General features: G+C 37.9%; 1 protein-coding gene and 1 non-coding gene across 2 annotated transcripts; one reads left to right on the top strand and one right to left on the bottom strand.

Moving 5' to 3' along the window:
- The first annotated feature begins 937 nt into the window (after positions 1-937).
- LOC122643156 (transcription factor bHLH106) lies at positions 938-9,998 on the top strand. Its single transcript, XM_043836800.1, has 3 exons — positions 938-941; positions 8,503-8,825; positions 9,313-9,998. The coding sequence occupies exons 2-3, from the start codon at positions 8,529-8,531 to the stop codon at positions 9,724-9,726; spliced, it is 711 nt and encodes a 236-aa protein (XP_043692735.1). The 5' UTR covers positions 938-941; positions 8,503-8,528; the 3' UTR covers positions 9,727-9,998.
- Positions 1,283-1,354, bottom strand: TRNAP-AGG. Its single transcript has one exon. It is a non-coding gene; the product is annotated as a tRNA-Pro (tRNA).
- Positions 9,999-22,383: the final 12,385 nt, after the last annotated feature.

Raw genomic sequence — 22,383 nt, 5'->3', positions numbered from 1 at the left:
TCTCTCTCCCACCCCCATTGAATGGGCCAGTCTATCCCTCCCATCCCATCCCATCCCATCCATTGGTCTAGACCACCCGCATACCTGGAGCGGACGGGGTGCCCAACCTCTGCCTATATTCTTTTCATTTGTTTTGGCATACAGTTGATTTATCTATTAAAAAAAATAGGAGAATGTTCTCTGTGCCGCAACGCAGCCTGTGCAGGGGGGGCAGGGTGGTCATTGCGCCCACCCCCATGTGCCTGGGCGCAGGCTGCGCTGCGGCACAGAGAACAGTGCCCCTTGAAAAATATACAATTTTATATATAAACTTGTATGTCTTTCAAGGGAGAAGGTTCACCATACCAGTGTTTTGTGGGAGGAATATGAGGGTGCGGAGAATGATAGCACTATACAAGTTCTACCAAAAAAAAGAATGGTACTATACAAGTGGAATTTAAAACACTGTTGGATATTATTGTTGTTTTGGATTTAGACTTTAGCTTGTGCCTAGTCCGGTTCTGCTCGCCACTTGGTGACGGTGGGGACAGATCTGAACCCTCCATGGGACACGGGTCCCACACCCCAGAGTTTGGTCCCACAGTCCATGGAGGGTTGGGATCTGTCCCCACTACTTCCCATGTAGGTACCTGATCCCAACCCATTCATCTCCTCCTTCCTCATTGTATGCACCAATACCCACTCTACTTTGCTACATTTTTAATTCTATGGTCTCTAATGGTGCAACTTAAAACGAACCATTTTTACTTCTCAATCAATATTTGAACTTGGGATTCTTTTGATATCTTTTAGATATTCAGGCCCATGTAAGTCATTATAAAAATCATACTCGCCCAGCCCATATTTCATGCATTGATTGGGACTCCATGGGCTGAAAGGAACCATATAGTAAACTCTCTTTTTGTGAGTTGTGATCTTGGGCCAAATATTGTTGAGCTCAGGTTCTCAGAACCCCCACCCCCCACTCATCATTTTTGCCAATGAGTATACAACAGAACCCAGCCCATCCCAGCCCAGCCCAGCCCAGACAGCCCAATGCAAAAATAGAATGAAGGACTAATTGGGCTTTAGAAGTGACGAGAGACCAAACACTTGCAAGGAAACAAAACTACGCATCAGGAATGGGGGGCCGTAAGTGAACCTCAAGGCCATGAAACTATTTTTGAATAAAAAAAAAGGTAACAAAAATATTGGAAAATATGGAATAGGTGAATAGCTCTACAGAAAATTGGGCCATGATTAATTGGCAATCACAAGGAAAAGAAAAAAGATATATAACTTGGGGGCATTCCGAGAATTGAACTCGGGACCTCTCGCACCCTAAGCGAGAATCATACCACTAGACCAAATGCCCATGAAGATTAGGAGATGAAATATAATATTGAAGTCTATAATAAAAGGGAGTGCTTTGTCAGCAAACCCATCTAAACAACATCAAAGTTCAAATGATTTGGTTGAAAGAGAGCTGGGTCTCTACAAGCACATAGTAGAAACCCTTTCACACATGCCAATAACTGACCTTCCGCAGATTTTTTTTTTGTGCTAGGCCCCACACCGGGGCAGACAAGGGCCAACACGCTCAGATTGGATGTCAAAATTTGATCCTTTCAGAGTTTCCACGTGGCATACTAATAGACTTTGAAAACGCAATGTTTGAGAGAGTGCACAGTAGTGATTGGAGTATATGTTGTAGATGTGAATGAACATCTATATCTTGCTCTTTTCATCACATATCGAGGGAGATTAACAACATAGCTGACTCCCTGGCTAGGAGGGTGTTGTCAGTTGCGTGTAGGACATCATGGCCCCTATCCACTCCTTGGATATCTGACTTAGGTAATTTGGATTTCTTGTGCTAGGTGTGCTTCAATAAATAAGTTTTTCTTCTATCCAAAAACAAAAAAAAGAATGAACATACATAGAGATACATGGACATACATGGGAGGATATTTCATTGTATTTAAGTATGAAATTCAACATGCCGTTAATCTAGATCATGGCCACTCTATTTGATGGTTGAAAAATCCACATCAGCTATCCACGTGACCACGTGGTTAAATAATATTGAGCATGTACAAACCATTTTCCCTAATGGGCACCTTTGATTTGCATTTTCTATGAACTTTTAATAAGAGGAAGGGGATCGTTGCCAGGCTGCGTAGCCCCTCGACTATGGCGAGGGCCAATGAGAGTGTACATGGAGGCATCGAATAGGGATGGAAATTTTATATCACGGGGTGGGGTGATCATTTTGCTTTTCCTGTATTTGTACACATGCACCACATAATCTGGCAGCATTGTTTTACATTTTAATAAAATAACTTTTCTTGAAATATAAGGATTATATACTTTTTGTAGGCATATATGCTTTTTTATAGGTCTAGAACCTTTAATAAAAATAAAACAAAATAACTTTATACAAACTAATCCAATCCAAGGTTGGGGTTGGGAAAGATGTTCGACACCCCGGTCCATCCGGTAAAAACTGGACTTCTACTCTAGGTTGATAAATTATGTGGGCCAACTATTCACGGATCAAATATACATGAAACAAGTAAATCACAATGAAGAGGAGAACAAAACGATATACCTTTATCCAGTTTTCTGTATGGTTAGTATATTGAATGTAAAACATACATGGTAAAAGTCTTAAGCTAAACAAGCTAAGAATTACATAATTGCCATTGCCAAAATAAACATGATATGTAAGAGTCACAAAGAATATAAAATCATGGGAATCAAACAATCATGAGAAAGTTGAAGAACATAATATACATGAATGTGGCATATGAAAGGATTAAAGCAAGAAATAAAATATGATACATGTGCCATATATGTCAACTTAAAAAACTATTGTACATGTGAAAGGACAAAAACACCCTTAAGTCTAAGGCTAGCCTAGAATAGATCCAAACACAAAGAAAAATAAAAGGAAAGACCCTATGCAGAAAACAACAATGAAAACCATGAATGATGAAAATAAAAGACAATATAAAGACTACCAAAACATCTCTAACATTATTGTAATCTTAAACCAAGGGTAAGCACATGTTGAAAAAATTACAAGAGTTGTCATTCACAATAGACAAACATGGCATGTGGCATTAGAGGGTATCTATACATGGGGAGTCAAAATGGCATCGCATATATGTCAGTAATTCTTCATGAGTTCATGCTTAAATAAAGGCCAAAATACCCTTGATCCCTAATCATGGCATACAAATGTGTTCCAACACATGGAGACATGTAGAGATGAGTGAATACAAACTCAAAATGAACATATGCATACTGAATATGAACACTATAAGAACATGGATACAATCATCAAAAAAATATAAAATAAATCAATAAAAATACGTTTACAACAAAAAAGGACAAAATACCCCTAGACCTAAACTCAAGCTAAGAAAGAGAAAACACGAAAAATGGGGATGGAATGATCCTAAATCCAAAGGTAATGAAAGAAGCAATTAAAACAAATCAAAATAATTAAGTGAAAAGCATGAGAGAAAGTAGAAATCATTGAATCAAATGGTGAAAACAAGAATTGAACAATTACCAAAAAAAAAAAAAAATCCAAGAATTGAACAAAAGAGAGAAACTAGTCTAAAATTTGTGATATGAAGAAAGAAAAATCAAAAGAAAAGACTAAAGATGAAATATAAATTGTGGAAAAAAAACATATTAGAAAACTAGGACACTAACCTAAAACATGAAATCAAAGTATCTATAGAAAAATTAAAAGAAAAGAGTAAATGACTCATTACATTACGGCTGCCCAGTGACATGCGCCCAGTAAAACGGCGATAACTCACTCCACCCACAATTAAATAAAGTGAAACAAAAACCAAAATAAATTAGACTCACCTGGCTTCAACTTTCGTAAATTGGTTAAAGTGGCATAGACTTAGTTTTGGGAGGTTCCAAGTCAAAATTGGTGTAGCAGAATAGCAAGTCAAGCTCCCAATTTGTATCTTAGCATTCTATATTTCTTCTCAGTGGTGAAGAAAAGTGAGGAATCCTCCAAAGCGTGAAAGGGGGCATCTATTTATAGTCTTGAGGTCCTAATCTCGTCAAGGTAAGTGCACTTGGTTTTCATTCTTATGGGATTTTGTTCCTCGATCTAAGAGAATGGGTCAACTATGAGAAGAAATTACCTTCATGCATAATGGAAATAGGTTTTGATTTATTCCTTTGGGGTTCTAGGATCTTTTAGGATGTTTTTAAGGTCTTAAAATGTGTCTGAGTGAGGGCCAAGGTTGTGATACGAAGCTAAATCAGATCTCGAGCTTAGATTGGCAAAATCCCAAAAAGATGCCAAAACGGCACTGTTTGCATCAGCGATGCAAACGACATCGTCTTCTCAACAGCTGGAGCTGTTTTGACCTTTGGTCACTCCGGATGGCATAACTTTTTATATATAATTCTAAATTTGATTTTTCTTGTTTCTATGTAAAAAGACTCAAAGAGATACATTTTTTATGAACGCCAATAGCCCAAAATGAGTATAATAGTCCCAAAAAACTAGGGCTTGAACCTGACTATCGTGCAGAAACTGTTATTTTCAACATGATGATTATGCCATAAATTTCCACTCCGATGTCAAATTAACTTGATTCAAATTTCATTGGAAAAATAATTCAAAGATTTTAACTCTTCATGTTTTGGTCTTCTCCAAATTCGGATTGCGAAGTAACTCTAAATGTCCAAGAAGTCGTTGAAAGTACAAAAGCAGCATAATAAACAATGTAAATCAAAGTTGTGCACTCAACTACGTGACCCATTTCTACTTGGGTTCTCATGCCACATTATCCAAGTGTCTATTAGCCTCTTTTTTTTAGCCTCTTTGACTTCCTTAACCATGCCTAGACACTACCATTCATTATGCCAAATTGGGGTACGATCCTAAGCCAAATTTGGTCTTAGTTCTTGGGGTTTGTGCTGAGTCTAACCTAAATATGACAAAGCCAATCAACCATGATATTGAATACATTTTACCAATTTTATTACCTCCTAAACTTAGAACACTGCCAAGGGAAAGCGGGAACATTCTTGAGTATAACTAAATGATCCCTTCACTTTTCAGGGAAATTCCAACTCATCATCGTTCAGGCCACTGCGGAAGGAAAAAATGGAATTTCTACACCCATATGAAAAAAATACAAATTCACCAATCCTAATAACTATTGACATCACTCACTAAATATTATCTAATTTATTTACAAAGTACCTTGTGAAAAAGTCGTTTAAGGTGGCATAACCATGTTCAACGGAGGTCTTTGGATACTCTAGTATGAAGGAGTGACCTAAAATGACCTTAGGAGAATTGATAAGGAAAGACATGCAACCTAGGGGCAAAACCATCATTTTTTATCGTACAATCCCTGAGAGCAACTTGGGCTCCAAATATCATGGTCTAGAAGGTCATTCAGAGTGACAAAATTTTAGGCTTTGTTTGGTATGCATTCTTGGAATGCATTCTAAGTTGATTTTGCATTCTCAGACAATAAAAACAACTATTTTTTATCATGGGACAATGCAAAATCAACCTAGAATGCATACCAAATACAGCCTTAGTGTCTACACGGCTAATTTAGCTGGTGGAAACTTTTCCTACATTTGCATGGTTTCCAACATTTTTAGGGGAGAGTTAGAGAACAATGGTGCATTGTTTGTGTGCATCAGATTTCACTAACGTGAACCATATACAGATGATGGGGAAGGGTTTCATTCGTACTGTGCAACACCTGCAAGAGAAGCATGCATTGGATCATAGTGTGCCAGAACTTGCCGATACGAACAAATGGGGATTGTGGGAAGAGTGGAGTTGTAGAGGGATATGGACATGGACAAGTACAGGGGCAGGGGAGAGCAGGGAGAAGAGGAAACGGGCGGAAAACAGAGATGGGGTGAGGTGGGACAAGAGCAGAGCGCAGGCGGTGATGTGAGAGGACAAGGTGAGGCTGGGTTGGAGACAAGAGACACAGATTTCTTTCCGGAGCCTTAATGGAAAAAGAAGTGAACCTTTGAAAATATTAGGAAAAACGCTAATGCATTGGGGCTTCTGTTTCGAGCAAGTAGGTTTGGTTCTTAAAAGTTTAAATGTGATACATATTAGAACACTAGAACTATATTTTGAACATCCAGTGTTCTAATATGTATCAGCCAAATCAGCCTAGCCCAATCATCGGATGCTCATTGGGCACTCTTTGGGCGACAGGTTCATTGGAGAGGAGCCAGATCCCTTTTCCCACATTATATATATCAAAAGTCTTTCTTCTTATATTATATAATAATATAAGGAGAAAGTTTTCTCCACCCATAGTGGACGGTTCACCCACCATCCTAGGGTTTACAAACCCCTATTGAATGAGATCTCATTCTCCATGGGTTGAGGAATACTCGGGCCATAATTACATAAGAAGGAATATTATATATATTATAGAACAATAAATTATATAATACATAATATATTATTATGTTATATTATATAATACAATTATGTTATACAATTAGGGATGTAAACGGATCGGATTTGGCTCGGATACGGATGGGATGTGATCGGATCCGGACATTCTTTGGCCGAATACGGATACCTCTAAACTGATTCAGATGCGAATTGAATTTTTGGATTTTCGATCATCCGTTTACATTTCTGTCTTGTGTAACCAGACCTTCTTTCCCTAACGGATACAATTCACTCTCAATCCGTATCTCTTAGACCATGATTCTCTTTTCATCATATTCTAGAACCTGTTGAATCTTCAAAAACCCTCAAGATCATTATTCTCTTAATTTTTTATCATTAAGAATTAGGATTTGTTTTGGAATATCTGTAAACAAATACGAATGTCCCTAAACAGATAAGGATGCAGATCAAATTAGGATTTTTTTCGATTATCCGTTTACATCCCTATTATAATATTATGTAGTATATAAAGGAAAGGATGGTTTGGCCTAATTCCGATCCTTCGTTGTCTAAAGATGCTGCTTCGACTTCGAGGAGTGTTTCCTGTCCTTTGCAATAAAGATATTATTCACCAAAAAAAAATAAAGGAAAGCTTTTGTTATATATTATATATTATAATATGGGGAGGAAGATGGATGAAGGGGGAATCCCTTCACCCATCAATTAAAATTATTACGCATAGGTAGTTATCAAAAGATTTCTCATTCTATACCAAGGTTTAAAGTATTAGTATCGGGTACCGTATCGGTTGAGTGATTTTAAGGGACGTATCGTATCGTGAACAATACAAATATGTATAGTAATGGTCAAGATACACATGGAAATACACTTTTGGAACAAAAAACAATATAAATAAGTAACATATAACAAATATCATGCATAAACACTAAAATGGAAAATAATGTATAACCAAACAAGTGCATTAAATTGAAATTATTATAACAGATAAGGTTTATTACATGTTGTAATCGTCTGTAGTCATAAAGAGTATTGGATGATGCAAAGGATGATGTTGTAGTACTCCTTGATTCATTTTTTAGTCTAAAAATGTGAAAAACCAAGATTAAATGCAAGATTTCAGACTCTTGGTTGAAAGTTTTCCTTTATTTTTTCGTTACAATAGGAGATGTATGGAATCTGTAAGTGAAAATGATTTTTTATGGATTGTATCAATGGTATCGATATGTATCAAGATGTATCGAACCGTAACAATACATATTGATATGTATTAAATCACCTACGAAACCCTTTACCGGACGTATCGATGGTATCGATATGTATCGGTTGTATCGTATCATATCGTATCGACCGATACAATTCTATACAATCCGAGACAAACCATTTTTTTAAAAAAACATAGAAATGTATCGATATATATCATATCAATACCGACTAATACCGATACAATATGATACATACCGATACTTTAAACTCTATTCAATACTCTATTATGTCTAATGGTTATCATATCTCACTTTCTGATCAAAATGTTTTTCATTAATAATTTTTATGCCAAATAGACCATACATAACTGATACCAAAGAGAGCCTTAGATTCCAATCCCTACACCAAAGAAAGAAAGTTTGATAGGTAAGAAGGTGCACCGTGCATATGCCAAGTGGACCATTGCTTGGACCTACCCCTACCAAAGGACACCCGGAAATATGGGGATTCGGAGATCCTAAATGGGCCATGATCTAATACTCCCAAGGTCCATATACAGATCAAATATGTCATGCAATTTGGGTAAAATTTCCTCATTCATACAGTGTGATATTTACTTGGAATCTATATCAAACATTCCCCAAAAGCAATCTACTGTATCAGTTCCCACTTTTAAAGATTCCAAACTAGTGGCTTATATTTGGGATATATATCCTATCCCGTGGACTCTAGGGCCAAACTGAACGGCCAAAAAAAATACTCGATAAATTGAAAATCGCAGCAACTTTATGGCCTAAACGATCGAAGACAACAAACACAGAAACCCTACCAAAGCCTCACTCGTAGACAGAGACTCTCACCTCATCAAGCTGAGCTCTCTTCAAGTCATCGCCACATGCAGTCAGAAAATTCGCCGGGATGTTCAGAGCTCTACGAGATTCTCGCCGGAGCTGGTGGAATCGACGTTGGTTCTGGGTCGTATGGGTTTCCGATGAATTATGATTTCACGGCAGTTCCGAGTTTCTCTGGGGGTTCCCCATTTCACCCCTTGGAGATGTCTGGAATTACAGAGATGCCACAAGCTAGAGCTCTCGCTGCTTCCAGGAATCATAAAGAAGCTGAGAAACGGAGGAGAGAGCGAATTAATTCCCATCTTGATCGGCTTCGTAGCCTCCTTCCTTGCAACTCCAAAGTACCTCTCTCTCTCTCTCTCTCTAACACACACCCATTCACCCACACACCAAGGGGAGAGTTTTTTAGAATTCTTGCATTCTGTGTTCTGATCAATTCGAATTGATTTTTTTTTTCTGTTACATAATCGATAAATGTTTGGGATTTGAATTTCATTTGAGTTTTAATTATTCAAGCTTTTCTGGGTTTGATTATAAATTCGGGAAAGAAATGAGGTTAAAGCTGTTCTTGGGTTAGAATTTGAGAAGATGAGCTTCTATGCGTTTGTGGATATGAAACACTGCAGTTCTGACGGTTTAATTGACATCATTAGAGGACAGAAACTGAAAATAAAACTCAAAAGAGGATGGCAACCTTTCCACTGGTTGGGAAAGTTACGGAGCTTTTTCAGTTTTGGTTGGTTTCGTGTTAGGGATTCTGATATTCTTTTTCTCTTTTTCAATCTTTTATTTGTTTTTTTTTTTAATTTTTTGTTTTTCTCGTCACAGACAGACAAAGCTTCATTGTTGGCGATGGTGATTCAACATGTTAAGGAGTTAAAGCAGCAAACCTCAGATATCACAGAGCTCGAGTTGTTCCCTTCTGAAACCGACGAGATCGCTGTGTTTTCCGGTGATCTTTACGGGAGGTCAATTCTGAAGGCATCGGTCTGTTGCGAAGATCGATCCGATCTCTTACCTGACTTGATCCAGACATTAAAAACGCTTCACTTGAAGACACTAAGAGCAGAAATGGCAACCTTAGGTGGAAGAATCCGAAACGTTCTTCTCGTCACCGGAGAAGGAGATCGGTGTTGTGGTGATGAATCAATCGGTTTCTTACGCGATGCTTTGAAATCTCTTGTCGAACGATCTAGCTCCAGCGATCGTTCTAAAAGGCGTCGATTCGTAGACAAAAGATGAAAAAGTGATTGTTCTTCGATTGTTCTTCGATTGTTCTTTGTCTGTGTATTTGTGTCTCAATGTTTGTTGATCTGTTTGAGATTGGATTTGCATTAGTTAGGGTTTCATGCATGAACGGAGAAAGAAACAAAATCGTTAGAGCAGAAACACAAGTAATCTCTGTAAGTAATAGTTATCGGCCATGGTTGCGATACCTATTTGCAGTTCTGTAGTTCTTCTTGAAAAATCGAGCATCTTTAATGGTGATTTTTCAATTTTTCTCAACTTTTGAAGGTTTGATTTTGACTACAGAAATCTCTGAAATCTTTGGAAGTTTTAATGTCGTGTATGAGTTTCGAAGAAGAATCGATAACGTTTGAAAAGGGGCAAAAGAAAAGGCGGCTAAGAGAGAAATTTTCAAACTTTTTTTGGAACTTTTTTCGAGAAGCACAAGCGACGTTGTAGGGTTTTGGTGCTGCGCTGGACCAAATCGCGTTCGGTTCAGCTGGACCACAACCGCACTCGTGGATTATAAACGCTTCGTCGCTTCATTGGCCAGTGCAGGTGGTCCAGCTTGTTCAGGGAATTGGGCAGTAGTTTTATTGACGAAAATACCCTTTCTATGTCTTTTTCATTTCTCTGTGAATAGCTGATTAGGGAGGGTTGCTAATGGTATCGGATTGGTTGTATCGAGCGATCCATATCAACACAGTCCGATCCCAATACCTGATCGAAAAATCTGATATTTTAGGAAAACCAAGAGTAAATTATCTGATGTCGGCCGATCTATGCTGATCAATATCTGTATCGGGATGGCCAATACTTGATCTGATACAATGCATTAAATCCGTGCTTGTGATTGGACTCCTATGTCATCATAAATTTTCATCTCGAATCAAAAATATCCTTTGTGATGCCAATGAGATAAGACTAATGGCAATGGTGAGGGGATTCCTCCTTCAACGTGAGTGAAAGAAAGCTCGGTTCATTTTTGTATGGGAAAATTAGGCCAGGGAATCATTCCTCTATAAATAGAGATTGTATGTATGTACATTAGACTGCTTCTATTGATAGAGCAAGAAATGTTGATTGTAGACTACCTTTTTATATAAGGTGGTCTACGATCAGCTCAACCGCTCTAGGGTTGTAAGTTAGGGGTGGTCTTACACCGGCAGCAAGAAAAAACCTACCACTGGATAAACGGTCTTTTACGAGTAAAGTCTTAGTAGTCGTCTAGTTCCTTCTCATGGTCATCTTGCGAGAATAAGATGGGTGCCCATCCATAGAGAAGAAAAATAGACCTCTTCCATTGGTTTGAGATCAAATCTTGTGGGAATTATTTGGAATCTACCTATCATACTGAAAGAAATGGTCTCAGATAAAGATAACAAAGAAGATCTACAAGATCAGCTAGTAGAAATGCTTCACATGATGGAAAGCACGCTAAGGACATAGATAGATAGTTTAGGGTTTAGGGTGCTACTAAGGGAAGGATTGCTAGGTTCTTGAATATTGATGATTGTTGTGTTTTTTTGTAGAGAATTTGAAATTGATTAGGATTTATTCTTTTCCTCTAACGTCTGTAAAAGAATTTGGAGTACCGTACCATATTTTGAGCTGAATTTTTCTATTCTTCTTCTATTAGAATATTTTTATGGAGGGTTTTCTACAAGGGCAGTGTACGAAGGAATGTGCACGTAAATGCAATAAATGGTTGAAAAATGATATCATCCCATATGAGGTTCATATGAGAACCATCATCCACGTGGTCAAAATAAGAGAGATATCAAAATGGCTCCACCATTTATTATGTGAGAAAGTTTGAAGGAATTTGTAAATGACCATTGCAACGTAATAATCTTTTTTCCCTGCTTTTATTTCATGTCTCTCTTACAAAATTTGACAAGCTATCTCTTCCTCTATTGTAACTATTACTTGCTATTTCATTTGGCTTCAAAGGAATTAATGAACTTTTTGATATGCAATAGTGTTATGCTAATCACTATTGCATTGGTATTGAATTGTTTGTATTGATATCGCTAATCATCAATTTCAATACTATGCCGATTTTGTATCGATCAATGATAAAATTATAAAAAATAATCTAAATTTTTTTCAGAAAAATCAAGGACAAAACTATCTAATACAGATTGATCCGTATCAATATCATATAAGTTCTAGGATAATCGATACCCGATCCAATACCACGCACTAAATCCATGCTTCACCTTCAATAGTGAAGTATAATATTAGGACCAATCTATTCTACTCTAAGAAAGAAAATAACTGATTATTTCACAATCTACTGTCGACACATATGGGTCAGTTTTTCCACGTCAGCTAGGTGACACGTGGAAGCATGATTGCCGGTAAGACTAAGATGGTAAAAAAGGTTTAACGCGTGCCGGTGACTCTGCTATTAGAACTGAAACCTTGGAGAGAGAGAGCGAGAGAGAGCGAGAGAGAATTGGTAGGACTATTGAAGCCGACAAGAGAATAAACGTGTCAGAGATTGTCGGCACGTGCTCCCGAGGCGTGCTGAGAAATGAGGGGGGGGTTTGGTGGGGTTGCATTTGCAGGCTAACATGCGCTCTGTGCAGTGTGTAGCTTTCGGCCCTTGCGTTCGAAAACAATCATTGCCTGCCTCTTCTCCAGTTCTCACACTCTAAATCTCTCTCCTTTTGAAATACTCCTTTTTAAAGAGAAGGGAACACATTGGCAGTTTAGCCAGAATGCGGAAGGAGGACTAAAGAGACAGATCGTCACACCTCCGTCCCTTTGGTTGTGGTTTTGGTTTTGGTTATCATCATCGTGTGTCAGGGGAATGTTGAGTTGTCCCCACATTGCCTTGGAATATGTTATTGTTGTAATTCTGCCATTTCTGGATATCACTAGAGTCTATGCATTTTTTTTTCTTTTGGGTAAAATCCTCTCCTTGCATCGAGAGCATCGAGAGAGAGAGCATCGAGAGAGAGGAGGAGGGATCTATCATCTATGTGTTAGGCAGTTGAAGTTTCATGGTGAATGGATTCTCATTTAAGGTGGTTTAAAGAAAAATGGGTCCCACATAGGGTTCAAATGATTCGGGAGAAAGGTTAGAGAATATTTAGAGAAAAAATCCTTTTCAATTCTAAAGTGTGGGGCTGGGAACTTGACACCTTGTAGGCGTGACATCCAACGGTGCCAAGCTCGAGAAGAAAGAAAGAAAAAATTGACCATACGAAGCTCTTCGTTTTTCAGCCAAATATCGGTGACGACGATGTTGGAGAGCCAGGTACGGGTGGCAGAGTCCTTGAGAAGAACCGTCACGAGCTCAAACGCCTACCATCTCCGGGATCTATTGTTGAGCATCTCTATAGTGAAGGGGCAGTGCGACCACAAAGGTAACCATGCTGCCAGCATTGAGGATGCAAAAGCCACTGCGAGCGACGGTGAGGTCCTAGCTCCACACGCAGGTCACTTCCGTCTGGTTCCAAGTGAGATGGAGGGAGTCGAAGTAGGAGAGACTGGCGAAAGCACGTAGACACGGTGTTGGCATGATCCGAGTGTTGGGGAGGTGGAGGAGGAGGCATTGGTATAGATGTTGAAGCGGTGGATGATGCCGATGGAGATACGAAGCCAAACATGAGAGGTAGGGACGATAACACAGACTAAAATGAGGGAAAGGTTGTAGTGATGCAAGGTAAATATGATTATGTACCAGGTCTTGAGACCTCTAGCATCAGCAGCGGTAGAACCCCCATCAGTGTCAGTTCCATTCCCCCTGCCTATGAAACCTCCAGCGCCTCCCACCGAGGAAAATCTGCCAAGGTTCGATCAGTGCCAATATCTGAACAGATCTGAAATGAGGCGAGTGAGAGCCGAAGGCCAATCGATTGTGATGATACTTAATTGATGATGAATGATTTTAATAAAAAAAAAAATATTGAGGGTAAAAAAAAGTAAATGATATCAGAATCTTAGGGGCAAAATAGTTTGATATGGCTCAATACAGCCAATCTGTATTGGTATCGACGACGATCGATACCGACATCGCTACTATAAACTTAATCCTTGAGAGAGCATGTTATTATCATTAGTGTGTGCATAATTTTTTTTTTTCATTTTTAATTAATTTTCTTGTATTTAGTTAGGAAAATTAATAACTAGAATGGTAGAAAGAATATTACTTTCCATTTTGACAATCTCTTCCTTGCAATTTCTATTTTGAACCTGTCTTTTGCATCTTGAATACCCTAACAAAGTATTTCAAACCAACTTACTCTCTCTCTCTCTCTCTTCATTTTTGTGGTCTAGTTATTGATGTAGTCACGAGGGTGAGAATTTAATGTCCACTCTACTTTCTCTCTTTTTCAATATTTTTCTCAAGCAACAACTAGTTTTTCAAATGCGCTACGTCCAAAATGTTTCTAACAGCTCTTTTCCAATGATTATGTTTCATTGGTTTTTTTTCAATTGCTATATTTCAATGGTTTTATTAAAGGTGAGTGAGCTTCTCAATGACATTTTTTTGGCTTTTTTAGAACTAATTAATTACGATTAAATTAATTAAAAATAGTTAATCTCCTCTCGATGAGCTAGCTTCTTGATTTTTCGTTTCTTACATTTCACGAAACTGATTTAAACATTTTTGTCCACAGGCGTTGAATGCGTGAACATTGACACAGCGAAGGATTTGGTGACTGTGAAGGGAACAATGGACGTCAAAGCTCTCATACCTTTCCTTAAGGACAAACTTAAGAGGGGTGTAGAGATTGTTCTAAAGAAGAAAGAAGAAGAGAAAAAAGGAAGAGAAAGAAGGACAAAAAAGGTGGAGAGAAGAAGGACAATGAAGGTGGAGAGAAGAAGGATGGTGGTGGCGGTGGTGGAGACGGAGAGAAGAAAGAGAAGGGAAGAGGGAGGGAGGGAAGGGAAGAGGGAGCTGGAACCGGAGGAGGAGGGGGATGGGAGCCGGTGACAAAGAAGAATGGTAGAAGGAAACGGAGAGGAAAGAGGAGGGGGGGTTTTCAAACAAAAAAAAAAAAAAAAAGTAAAGGGGGGAAAAGTTTCGTACTCGGTTTACACGACCGTGTACAAAACCTTTCCCCATTTGTATTTTGGAAATTGTGGATGTACTATGGTGAATTCTATTGTGAGTTTGAAGTCCTTCAGCGACTCCCCAAGAATTAAGTGATTCTCTTTGATCCATAAGTTAAGTGGTCATCTTTAACCGTTATTATCTTGTATTTTCTTTATTTTATATCTGATTAATATTTTCCTTTTTTCTTAAGGTGCATCTCTATTCAATCCCTCAATGTTTTCAACTCAATAATTTTCGTCATTGCGAACAATTCTCTACTTTCTCTCTCTTTCTTTGTATTTCCGACCTTCTTGGTTTCTTGTAATCTCTTTCTTTTATTTGGCAATTGAATCTTAGACAAGCCTATTTTCACAAAAAGTATATAATGCCATTCTAAAGTTTTGTTGTTTGATTGCACTATTTGTACCTCCTATTTCAATTCTTTATTCTTTTGAATAACCAATAAACACAACAATATATTGAAAAGTTCTAAACGTAACATTTATATCTGGCTGGATAAAATTATATGCAAAAAAAGTAGGCACGTGACCATGGTGTACACATCCGGACCTTTATCCGCTGTTGTAACTGGAGCGCTGCTGTGCGCATCGTGCTGCATAGCAGCGGCCATGTGTGCATAGTGGGCCAGATAAAATTATATGCAAAAAAAGTAGGCACGTGACCATGGTGTACACATCCGGACCTTTATCCGCGATAGGCCAGAGCGCGCAGTGCGCATCGTGTGGCGTGCGGCGGCCATGTGTGCACAGTAGACCCACTGTGCACACATGGCCGCTGCTATACCGCACGATACGCACAGCAGTGCTCCAGTTATAGCAGCAGATAAAAATTCGTACACATCCCCCCTCTCTCTCTCCAAATTTGATGATGTGAGGTTTTTTGTATACGAAACAAAACCCACTAAAACTTCTTTTACCTCTAGGCTTGTATGATAGACAATATAAGAGGGTGTCATGTCGATCCTTCTCCCAAAAAAATATTTGACCACCCATATTTTTCTTCAGTATCATCGTTAAGATGAGGCTTAACAGTGTGGGTTTCTTAGACTGATAGTTCGGAAAAAGATTTCATGGATGAACATCTAGGTCTGTTAAGGTGTAGTTATTGCTGATGGTTGATGCCTTGTATTATGTGGACTGGGTAGTGGTGTGCATCCAAAGGGCCATTAAAAGCCCATAGGGCTTGAAGCGCGGAAGATTTTTAAGGTCTACATGGAGTAATTCAAAAAAAATTGTATATCTTTGTTTTTCTCATAAATTGTTGCGATGAGGAGGAATGGTTAATACGGTTATAGGGAATTCTTTGTAAACATAGAGGCGTGTGGAAAAGAGCTTGTTCCACTCTTCTCCACTTTTCTCATGATATTTATGTTTGTTTTCTGCATCATGTATAGGATTTCGTTTCTATAGGTTAGATGACATTAAAATTTGTGGACATCTAGATTCTACCTTTGGGAATCAATACCCAACTAAAGCTCCATTGATAGCTCCAACTTGAACGACATAACATAAATTGTTGGGGAAACAATTCCATAAGGGTGAACGGATGTAGAAAAAAATATGAGAGGTGTTGCACCAATGAATCCACATCGATATAAATCCCAAGATCTCCTACTCACATATAAAGTATCATCCCAAATGAAGTCGGTATATGGCAAAACTAGGCATTGAATATATCCAAGAGCGTTGAAAAGATATAAGATGTTCCTAAAAAAAAAATATATACAAAGTATATGATTGAATTTGACTTTGACATTTAACGTGTGACCAATTCAAACAATTCCCCTAATATGTAACCATCATAATTATCACATCATTCATTCATCTAAGAAAACTTTTGTCACGATTCATTGAATGTGTAAGTTTGATTTAAGATGCCCCATATATCCTTAACAGCCACAATCCTCTTGAATGATTGTATCCTTGTTTCCCCTATCCTAAAGGTTCTCAACAATGTCTATTACTATTTTCTTTTTGGAAAAAAGAATGCTACTTGATAGCGTGGCTCTTACACCTAGACAAAGAAGCACACAAAAGTACTATCCTACCCCGTATGAAATAAAAAATGACATATATATTGATTCCCCTATATGTGCTCTCATTGGACTCCGCATTGGTGCAGACACTACATGTCCAAACAACGATCTCTTGTCTTTTCTTTTTAATAATCATAAATTTGGTATTAACCAAATTAAGTCTGAAGTAAGAATACACTAAGAAGGAATAGAACAACAAATCCAATTGCAGCAACCAAGTTAACTTAATTAGAAGGAGATGGATGGTACCTGTTGTGGGTAAAAACTAACCTTAGGGGAAATTAAGATGGTCCCACATTAGTGAGTAAAGGGAAGACCGTGGTCCATATAAGGATTGGAGTCCTCATTCTTTCAAGAACCCCTTTAAAACCATGAGGGTGACATTAAACTATCTTCGGCGGGCAACCTAGAATAGACAATATCATGAGATGTATTCCTTGACTCATCAGTACCTATTAGGCTATTACCACCTCTCTCTAACAAGGTTTAAGTGATCGAGAATGGGATCGGGATCAATCGGACGATATCGATTCACTTCGGCCGATCGAATGAAATTACCCCTACTTTTTAATAAAAATCATTTTTTTTATTATCCAAGACCGATACTACTAACCATAGTCTCGATCAAGAGGGTCTTCCTCCCGAGTATATAACCAACTCTCATATGCTCCAAGAGTTCTCAAAGATCAAGCTTGATAACCTTATTTTTGCACCTAAAAGGGAGAAAAAGAAAAATAAAGAAAGGCAAAACTCAACTTTATTATTTTAACCGAAAGGAGGAAGGGAAAAGCCAACCTTATTATTATTAGGCCCCAAGAAACCTCAATAATGGGGGGTTTGGAGCTTTTTCTGGTTTTGCTTACTTAAGCTATTTTGTCCAATGGTCCAACCTATGGGGTTGTGGCTTGTGGTGGGTAATGTACTTTCTTGTTTGGTTCATGACTTCATGCTACAAAACTCATCCCCCATCCCAAAGCAAATTAAATAATCATGCAACTTGTCTTCCACTTTTTGTTTTTTTGTGTGTGTCTCTCACACTATAGCCCTAACAAGTTGATCTATATGGAATTGGAAAGAAAAGACCTCTAAATCATGTAATAATGACACGTGTTTAAATTCATATTCACCCTTTGGATACCCAACAGTTGTGGACCCATTTAGATCATGCCAAGAGATACCCTTTGATAACCAATCCAAGGTGTATCATTTTCAAATAGCAAATCTCTTGTTTTGGATTGGAAAGAATCCCACTTCGATCACATAATCCTTTGTTTTGGCACTACACTATTATTGTGATCCAAAGGAGATAGATGTGTTGTCACTTCTCTTTTCAACCCTAATTGTACAACCTCATCAACAATAATGGATTCTTCTCCTTGTTTCATTCTAATAAAGTTGAGGATATTAATTGATTTGAATAATATGGGCAAGAGATCTCTATTTGGTCACATGATCTCTACACAAGCGTGCATTTGGGCCAATGAAAAAGCACGTCTGGGTATCTATCCAAGGGACAAAGACGTCATTTAACGGCATCTTATGAAAGGGCATAGAAAATACCATCAAATATAGATCTTTTTCTCAAATAATATATATATTAAAATGATGTGTCTTATATAGCATATATGATAAGATCATTTGAAATATTCTTCTGTTGTTTAATTAAAAATTATAGAAGATTTGTAATAAATATTTGCAAGACCCACTTGATGAGATTGGTGTAGGTAGAACACTAACAATATATCATCATTAATATGCACTTATGAGTCATTGAAACTAAATCAATAAGAATGTTTTGGAATATCTTAATGAAAGTATTATATACAAAGAGATTGTGATTGAAATCTAATGAATCTTTCATTGCTAATGAAAGTATTATATACAAAAGAGAAGGAGAAGATTTCTCCATAAAGAAAGCTAATCAAAATCAAGGAAACTAATATCTTCAAAAAGGGGGAAAATTCAACAAATAAAGAATAAATACGATGAAAAAAATATGTTCAATACTCCCCCTCAAGTTGGAGAGTAGAAATCGCATACCAACTTGACAATGAAATTAGGTAGGTTAGATCTTTCCAAAGCTTTTTTGGTGAGAATATTTGTAAATTGGTGTCTTGAGGGGACAAAAGAAGTCTTGACGTGGCCAGAAAGAATTTTTTCCCAGATTAGATGATAATATATCTCTATATGCTTCGTTCTCTCATGGAAAACAGGATTGGAATCAATATCTAGAGCTGCTTGATTGTCAGAGTAAAGTGTAGCAGTGTGGCGTGGCATGCGAATATCAGACATTAACTATTGGAGCCAAGTGATTTCATAAGTTGCAGATGCCATGACACGATATTCAGCTTCAGTAGAGGACCGAAAGACAGTACATTGTTTTTTGGATTTCCACGATATAGGACCCATGCAAGAAAGGTACAATAACTAATGATGGAGCCCCGTGTAATAGAGCAATCACCCCAATCTAAGTTGGAGTAGGCCGTTGATCAAAAAGAGGGCTAGTTGCAGATAAAAAATGCCAATACCAGGGCTAGATTTAATGTATCGAACAACTTGAAGTGCCGCTTGCCAGTGAAGTTCTTGTGGTGTGCTCATGAAGTGACTTAAGACATTTACAGATTATGCCAGATCTGGTCGAGTAATGGTGAGATATAAGAGGTGTTTGACAAGGTGATGGTAAAAAACAAGATCAGGAAGAAGTGTATCATCATCAGAGGTGAGCTTGAGATTGGGTTCCATGGAAATTTCACCATGGCGGCCATTGAGGAACCCAACATCAATAAGAATGTCAAGCATCTTTGGGTGTTGGGTTTGGAGCAAGCTACTTCAATGCCAAGGAAATACTTTAATGGACCCAAATCCTTAAGCTGAAAACAGGAATGGAAGAAGTACTTTAAGATGCCAATAGAGGTAGGATTATCATCAATGATAATGATGTTGTTAACATGTACCAAAACAACTGTACAATATGATGTGCCGCATGATGTAAATAAGGAGTAGTCAACCTTGGACTGTGAAAAACCAGCATCAATAAGAGTGAAGAACTTGGAAACTAGTTACAAGATGCCTGTTTGAGGCCATAAAGAGACTTGTGAAGATGACAGACATATAACTCCGACTACCTGCAACACTGACGCCTAGGAAAACGTTCAACGATACCGTGAAGCTTCTTGACGACTGTTGCAACTCGAACGTTAATGTGATCAATTTGGGATCTAGGAATCCCTAATTTCATTTTGTTATTCTAGGTCTTATTTCACAGAGTTTGCAGATTTCATACGATTCCTCAACTTGGTTTCTTAGGGTTTATTTCATTTTGTGATTCTATTCTCCAATTTAATTGTTGCCTCTTCAATTTACTTTCAACTAAATGATGTGCTTGCCAATCACATTTATAGGGCTTTAAGTGAACTCCATGTATTTTTCCAGTCTTTCATTGAAAGATATTATTGAAATGAATAAGAACAGTAAGTTAGATATTTGTATTCCAACATTTCCAAGTGGCTTTATGAAATGGTCAGCATCCTTCATAGTTGAATCTCTAACAATTGTATTCTTATAAAAGGGCATATCTAGTGCGCAAGGTTTCCGTCATTGCGGGGTCTGGGGAGGATCATAATGTACGCAGCCTTATCCCTGCTTTCACAGAGAAACTGTTTTCAGACTTGAACCCGTTATCACTTGGTCACAATGGAGCAACTTTTACCGTTGCACCAATTAGGCCCACCCTCGAAGTAAACAAATGCATCTAGTGGGAGCATTTTGCATAATAAAAACCTGCTTCATTAACTTTTGGTCTTTTGTCATAAGAGCCTCTATTCTGTGTAATTTTTCTTTTTAATGGATGAAAAACAACTTTTGTCATAAGACTTGTAACTACTACCAATGTCCCGGATTTTTGTGGAATACAAATCAGAGTTTGTATGAATTTTCTATGGTTTCAAATTACAAACAGTTGCTTACAAGCTGAATTAGCATGGTATCATTAGTATAAAACGCCAATAATTTCTCTGGTGGATATGCTCCACATTAATTCCTTTCCTTCAGCTTAGGGGTGAAACAGGGTCAGGTTTTTTAAAACCCTAACCCAACCCTGAGTCCTCTTAGCTCAATCCATGCCCAACCCGGCCTTAGGTCGGGCTGAGATATCTCAGCCTAGGCCCAACCCTGTCGGACTCAGCCCAGCCCAACCCAGCCCTGATTGATCCTGATTTTTGCTTGGGCCTGCAGGTTAACCCTGATTGACTAATCTCATGTGATTGGGTATTGGTTTGTTCCATACTCAATTGACTATTAGACATTTCTTTGGATTAAAAAACTTAGTCCAATGTGAAAATTTTAAATACTTTTGTTCAATAGATAATTAGTTTTTTTTTTTTATAAACCAATAGATAATTAGATACTAAACAAAATTATAAAATGTAATCAATAAATTGTAAAGCATAACCTAACACTGGGTTGGGCCGGGCAGGGCATAGCCCGAGGCCTCAACCCTTGCCCAACCCGACCTTGACCTTGGGCCTGAAAATTTCAATCCTAACCCGTCCTCAGGATTAAAAAATCCAGCCCAGGCCCTATTCGGACTCTAACTGACCGGACCAAACTTACACCACTACTTCAGCCTCAAACCTTCATGGCTCAATGATGTCAAACCCATTAAGATGATAAAACCAATGATTGACCAATTCCTAAAAGCATTAACTAATTTTATTACAATTCTACAACCATGCTTTTCCAGTCTAATCACCTGTGTTATATCACTAAGAAGAGGATCAACCAACCTTATTCAATTCTAGCCTAATCAATGGACTACAAACATCACTCATGGTTGTAAAATTGAAAGAAAGAGCATGCCATTACACAATGCATTGTTATAAACTTTGCATTCACATTCATTCCCTGAGGTGTGTTTTTTATAAGTAGCTCCTAATGTATGGATGCCATCAGTGAGGGTCTCCAGTAGTGATTGAGATTATACGCTCGATTGAAAGGTTCAGAGTGTGTATCAATTCTTGGCAATATCGTGATCATCAACTCTTGGTAGCAGTGATTGTGATATTTATCATAGTATTTGTTTGTGTGACTCTGCATTTGAGAGAATATTAAGAGAAGATTTTTAAAATCCACTGATTCACCTCCTCTCAGTGGCCATCACTATTCAACACTCTTTTGGGTCTGATCTGACCCAAGTGAATCTTTATCTGCCTCTATGTGGGGCCTAGCACTAAAAACAAAAAATGTTTCTAGAGCTATTAGGCCTTCCCACTTTACAGATAATGTGGATGGAAGAGAAGTCAATTCAAATAGCTCCAACCCAACCTTTTTCCATATGAGATTTTATAATTGTAATAATGTAACGATTGTCTAAGTGACCATTGACTTGTCAATGCCCGGATTATGTCAATTTCTTTGGATACTTATGCAATAATCTACCTTCTTCTTTTGTAAACTTAGTTTATTAATATCTAGGAAGAATTGACTACCCACAACGAAACTACCCATAAGGTCAGTAGAAAAGTCTAAGTAAGCTTGCAACAAAGAAAATTAAGATAGGAAGTCT

Source organism: Telopea speciosissima, chromosome 10, assembly GCF_018873765.1.
Source record: "Telopea speciosissima isolate NSW1024214 ecotype Mountain lineage chromosome 10, Tspe_v1, whole genome shotgun sequence".
In the NCBI taxonomy this organism is placed as follows: Eukaryota; Viridiplantae; Streptophyta; class Magnoliopsida; order Proteales; family Proteaceae; genus Telopea; species Telopea speciosissima.
The sequence above is the reverse complement of the archived record's forward strand: the minus strand, read 5'-3'. Positions and strand labels throughout refer to the sequence as shown.